At 36.1% G+C, this 6,550-nt stretch overlaps 1 protein-coding gene across 1 annotated transcript in view; it reads right to left on the reverse strand.

Annotated features, from left to right (window-relative positions):
• Positions 1-2,166, reverse strand: part of LOC134791989 (angiotensin-converting enzyme) — a 223,408-nt gene extending 221,242 nt beyond the window's left edge. Inside the window, exon 1 of the mRNA XM_063763099.1 lies at positions 1,537-2,166. Within this exon, the coding sequence (XP_063619169.1) occupies positions 1,537-2,115 (579 nt within the window). The 5' untranslated portion in view covers positions 2,116-2,166. The remainder of the gene's footprint in view (positions 1-1,536) is intronic.
• Positions 2,167-6,550: the final 4,384 nt, after the last annotated feature.

Raw genomic sequence — 6,550 nt, forward strand, 5'->3', positions numbered from 1 at the left:
ATCTAAATAATTACGAACAATAAACCACTTTTCATAATGCAGTTATTATTATAATGCAGTTAGAATAACTGCAGTTATTCTCAGTTACCTAATGAAAAAAATCTTTGACACAGATCATTTGAAAATTATGTAGATCTTATTTTATTAAACACCTCCCTCTATTTTATCTACATTACGCTTTGCTAGATTCTTCCATCATATATTATGTAAACTACTTATACATTTATAAGCTCTACACAGTTATGTACTGCACTTCTAAGATAGACTACAACAGGGGATGCGGCTCTTTGGAATGTACAATGACGGCTCTTCTCAATTCTCTCAATGACGTCACCTATAAAATTAACTCTTGTGAGTACTTTCACCACTGAACACAACGTTTGCGGCTCTTTAAGCTCCCTAAACTGGTGATTTCTACTGCATTTGGCTCTACTCAAAAGCTTGCCGACCCCTGGACTACAACTAACTTAACACCTTACTTACTTTTTCTAATAGCTCTTAGTACCTTTTGAGCAGGAGTCCAGAGGTAGGTAACACGGGAGACGGTTCTCAGGCCTACATTAAAATCACGTCATTTTCATACGAGTATTGTTTATACGATGATAATCGCGAAAACAAAACGTCGTTAATTTAATGACTACTATGAATGATGTTGTCAGTTACCTGATGATCTGTAAACCTTATTCCTGAGACTTAAGGTCCACCTATGGTCAGTTGGGTGTTGCTGTTAGAACATGGAACTAGCATTTCGTTTGTCTCCTGAGGCTATTTAAGTTTAAATAGTTAAGTTCTTAAATTACTAAAGCTTTAATAGGGATGTTCGTGAGTAATTTTTCATACAGAAGTGTTTGTAGTAAATGGCGTATTTCCGAATTTTCTATTACAATAGAAAATTCGCATATGTTAACAAAAGTAAATATACTTAGAAATAAGACGAACCAAGGATGCTAACACTAACAAACTTCTAAAATTGCATTTACTTCAGAAGTATAATTTTTAAATATGACCGATTTGCAAAATGCATTCAGAAAACTTAGTTTGAGTCACGGTGCCTATTGTTTAACTAATTCTTAATTTTACACAAACCATAAACTTTTTCCATAGTCGCATGCCACTCAAACGCTATCTCATGAGTAAATTTCACATGATATCAATTGCGTTCATTGTTTTATTAACGTTACTGACATCTACTTGCGACTATATCCGCGAAAAGTCATGAAAAACTTCAGAATTTCACCACCTTTGGGGTTGATATACATTTTTTTTTGTTGTAGTTGATCAATATTTGATGAATCTGTCTTTTAAAATTAAAGATTCCATCTTCAACGCTTTAAGCTTTGCGTTGCCTATTAGTGTTACTTATATATTTACCCCCTTATTCATAAAACTTTACGGGCCCGATTTAGTTAAATTATGTTTTATCCCTTTCTTACAAATACATAAGTCAAAATGACAGATAAAGACAAACGATTATTAGCTAATCGAGGTTTGTAGCGCGTTTTTGAACAAGGGGGTTAGAAGATAAAGGGTACTCACCGCAGCATGTTGGGTAGCATCAGTAACTTCAGTCTCAAAGTTCCACTGGGCGGCCACATTATTTGTGCACTCCTTCGAAGCCTGCTCATCCGCCTGAGCTAAAAACTCCCTCACTTGCTGTAAATTCACTCTCTCCAATCTATCATCTATACCGTTCCCTCTTATATCGTAAGGATTCGCTCCAAGATAATTAGGGTCATTCCTGGCGAAGCCTGGATCGTTCCTTCTAAAATTTGGGTCATTGTTGACGTCTATTCTATCATCATTGTCATAAGGACGTCCAGTTGAGCTCGGATTCCTTCTATTCCCGTTGTCCAGACTAGGATATCCATTATTATTAATATCAGGACTAATCCCCGTATTATAAGGGGTGGAAGACACTGGGTACACGCCTGGAGTGCTCGAAACAGGTCGAGGGGTACTATATTGGAAATTATTTGGTGTGCTCGAGAGAAGACCGTATCCAAAATTCCTCTGCGTCGAAACTTGGGGTATCGGTGGTAAGTCTAACTGAGGATCCGGATCCCCTTTGACTTGAAGTATTAGTACAATAAATAAACAAAGTTCTGCACCCGCCATGTTCGCGTGGTACTGTGATGGTGTCGCGAAGGCAACTGAGCGTGCGAAGCGAGAAGACTTGGTAGAAGGACGAGGTAACGATATAATTGTTTAAGCTAATCAAGTATGACAGGGCGATAAATTGGGGGTTAAGTGTGCGAAATGATTATGATTAGCTTTGGGGTTTTGAGGGTCGTCAATCGTTTGGGATTCGCGACGCGTTTTAATAAACAGTGAGGCATATAAAGTGCGTATTTATGACAATTGATCTATTTTTTTGGCTTCATGGTCTGAGTTAATTTTAATTAATATGATTCTTATACTGCTAAATGTGTGCTTTAATTACTTTGTTGTAAACTATAACGTTTAAAACTAAGGGGAAAAATAAAAGGACTGCATAGACCTGCGATTCAATTGATAATAATGATAATATAGATGTTAATTGCTTTTATTTTGATGATTCCTGAAACTTAAAATTATCTGAAGTGGTTTTTTCAAATATTTTAGGACATAAATAATGTTTGCTGCTAAAAGTCATCGACTTAGCTTAAAACCTAGACTTACCTACTTAAAAGTTAAAATATTTACCTTACAATTACCTCAGCTAACTTACAAGTAAAAATATTAATCGGAACCGACATTGAAAATGATAACAATGTTGCCGCCGTAATATAATAGAACATAAACCGTGGTAATTATTAATTACCAGTGTATCCTCGGCATTGTGCTTAATAAACCTGTTAATTGGTACTTTAATTAATTTCATGGGTTTTGATTACTGTGGAATAAGTTTTACAGTAATGATCGGTAACAGCGTTTTAATTTCATGGCAGGGTTGTTGAGTTAGTTAAGGAAATCTGTAAAGTAAAATTTTATTCAGCTAAAATTATTAATTAAGTTTATCTAACCTAAATTTTTTTTAACCATTTAATACCTTTAAATGAGCAATTCTTGTTTATTAATTTTTTGATTTATTAATATGCTGTATGGGGCTTTCGGGCGCGATAAATCGATCCAGCTAGGTCTTATCTCTGGAAAAACGCGCATTTTTGAGTTTTTATATATTGTCCGAGCAAAGCTCGGTCTCCCAGATTTAACCTTTATATGAACCTTAATGACCTCCTGCTTCAAAATTGTTACTTTCCTTTACTATAACTCGACCACGCTGCCATCTACTGCCATATAGTATAAGAATCGACTTCACAAAACAGTGTAGGTATACCGAATTTCATAATTGTAAGACATTCAACAAGTAAAACGTTCGAAAAATTAAACACAACTAGGTACAGATTTATTTTCGTAGGTCTAGTAACTTAACTTTCTTCTTTTTGGAAGTTGGTTGAAATTTATGGTCATCTGAACGGAAAATACGAATCGATTGACACTACATTCATCAAAATCGGCTTAGTATCAACGTGAGAACGTGACTATCGTGGAAAACATGACATAAATAGCAAGGTTCGATCGAAATTTTATATATTTTTCTAATGATGTACTAGGTACATAATTATATATACATGTGCACATGGATATATCCGGTGCATATCTTAAGCAATGCCTAAGTATCCCCTGGGACAGTTTCCAAATGTAAATGAGATTGTATAACGCACTTAACCGTTGCGCAATATTATGACACGCTGCGTTTGCGCAGGACTGGAACAAGATTTGGGTAGTCCTAATATCCCTTTGAAGACCTGTTATTTCAGTAGGGTTTTTCGGTAAAATTCATTTAAGGAAAATGGAAAATTGACCGCAGTTGAAGATGTTCGAACTCGCGGAACAGCGGGGCCCACAGCTCAAATATAGCTTATAATTGTTTTTCTCTTAAGTCCCCTAGTACAAACAAGTACAAATAAAAGAAAGTTCCAAATTCAAAAGCGCCAAAATTGCCCTGGGTGTTACGAGGTTAAACTGTATCTTTTACTGAGGTGTGCCTATAAAGAGTATTCTATCTATTCTATTCATCAATTTTAACCGAATGCGGTGAATATTTTCATCATATCCATACAGAACGATTGGATAACCTAGAGGCAATTTTTTTTTGCCTTTATTTCATAAATACTTCATAACGTCACAAAAAACGAGGGCAGCTGGGGGCCTAGCTAAGTAGACAATCGCAAATTGACAACCGCCAGATCAAATGGAAACATGAATGACAGATACTACGAAAAGTCATGTGACAATTTCCATGTACTTAGGTATTATGTTCGATTGGCATTTCCTATCAACCATTGTCATGTTGTCTAGCCCCCCTAACCACTCACATGCTTGATATTTTTCAGTGACCTCTAATATTATAATAAAATAAGGGTGACAGCTGGTAGCTACAGTTACCAAAAGCAAGTGAGTGGCTAAGCATCGATAACAAAAAAAACAACAAAACGCACACTATCGGTCTTCATTTTTATAACAGTTTTTTTCCGGACTTCCTTTCGTCGTTACCCTCAAAAATTCTCAAAAAAGTATAAAAATAGGTGACAAAGACATCTTACCTAACACTCCTACATTAGATAACAGGCAAGTAAGAAGTACGCTCAAGTGAAAGTATTGATAAGGATAAGAAATGGAACGTGACGGGTTTATGACCGCGGCGTGACCTGCTTTGTGTTTGGGCGACGAAGGTGCGTCCGTTGCGAAATGTTACAAAAACAAAAAGACGCAGTTATTGGTCGGCCCACAGAACTAGTACTTATCTTATCTTATTGTTTACGGGGGCCCTTTGCGGACACACTTCGACCCATAGGGATCTCTTGTGCAATTACCTACCCCCTAGAGAAGATCCGTCAACTACTCACGAGCTTTTCCCACCATATCCATGTGCCGGATGTGTAATGGAGCACAAATCAAAATTCAAAACTGCAAAAATGGCTCTGGGTCTAAGGGCCACTTGTACCATTCACTAACCCGGGGTTAACCGGTTAATCCTGGAGTTACCATGGTTACCAGTACAATTTGACACTGGGTTAACGGTTTAGCCGGTTAACCCCGGATTAGTGGGATGGTGCAAGTGGCGCTTAGGAGGCTAGAGGGAAAATTTAAATTATTTTCTGTTAAGCAAATATAAAAATCGCATAGGTATGTAATAGGTATACACCGTGGGCCAATTAAACCCAACAGATTTTAACCACGCATTTCTGAGGTCTTATGGAGCAAAAAATGTTACATGGGTTTAGGCAAATTCGGCAAAAAAAAGGGTTTTTATTTTTTTTCGGGCCTTTTCCCAATGAAAATTACAACATTAACCCTTTTCTTGGCAAATTAAAAAAATCGTTAGTATTTTCTCATTAGCGCTTGAGCAAAAAAATGTTCTTAGAAAGAACTCTAAAAGAGTGTGTATAAGTATGTATCTTGTATGATACATTGCCAAGAAAAGGGATGTGTAAGTTGCCAAGGTTAATGCTATATATAATATATAGTGATAAGTGTAAACATTAACATAGCTATAAGTACATACTAACAATATCTATGAGTCTGTAAAAGTTACTTGAAAGGAAATGCTTTATTATTAGTATAATCTTCAAATAAATAAGTAATGAACTGCTTTAAAATAGTTTACTCCGAAGGTGAGCAATATAGTTTATAAACTACAGATAAAACAGTAGTAACACTAAGGCATATTATTATTTAACATTATCGCGCCGACAAGCTGCGCCCGCGTCGGTACTTGACGAGACACTCGCGATATGTTTCTAGAGATGATAATACCATTCACCACTGTGGTTAACATCTTGAGTTTCAACATAAAATGACAAATAATATATTCTTGTTTTTTTATGATTATAGGGAACAAACTAGGAGATGAGTCGCCTAATGGTAAGCAATTACTGTCGCCAATGGACATATAGGACATAGGTGTGACTTGAAGAAAAGCGGTAATAATGAACTATTAATGTACATATTATATTACTGTTAGAGTTAGACCAAGAAAAGTCTGCAGCGATTTTGATAGCCCACGCAGTGCAAGTGTTATTTTAAACGTCAAACGTCTATCAAATTATGACGTATAACTAACACTTGCACTGCGTGGGTGGGCTATCAAAATCGCTGCAGACTTTTACTTGGTCTAACTCTAGGATATTGGTATTTTTCTTTTGTCTTTTTATTTTTCACACGACCACAGAAGGGCTATAGTTTTTTTCAGTTAGTTATTAATATGGAGTAAGAACTTACTCTTTTTAAGATGGCTTAGGATTAAAAACACTAAGCTATCTTAAAAAGAGTAAGTTTTGTAGTTCTGTGACGTTTTAGACAGAAATACACTTAAATGACTTACCTCAATTTTTACTTGTATGTAACCATTGTACATTAAAATAAAGGGGTATTTACCAGCTCCATGCCCTCCCAAGGCGTCTTGACATGCGATACGCAATTTTCCCATTGTACCGTTTGTGACTAATTCCCACGGCTATATGTAAATGTATGTGTGTCTGTATGTATGTGTGTATGTGTGAACTTA

This window comes from Cydia splendana, chromosome 7, assembly GCF_910591565.1.
Source record: "Cydia splendana chromosome 7, ilCydSple1.2, whole genome shotgun sequence".
Lineage (NCBI taxonomy): Eukaryota > Metazoa > Arthropoda > Insecta > Lepidoptera > Tortricidae > Cydia > Cydia splendana.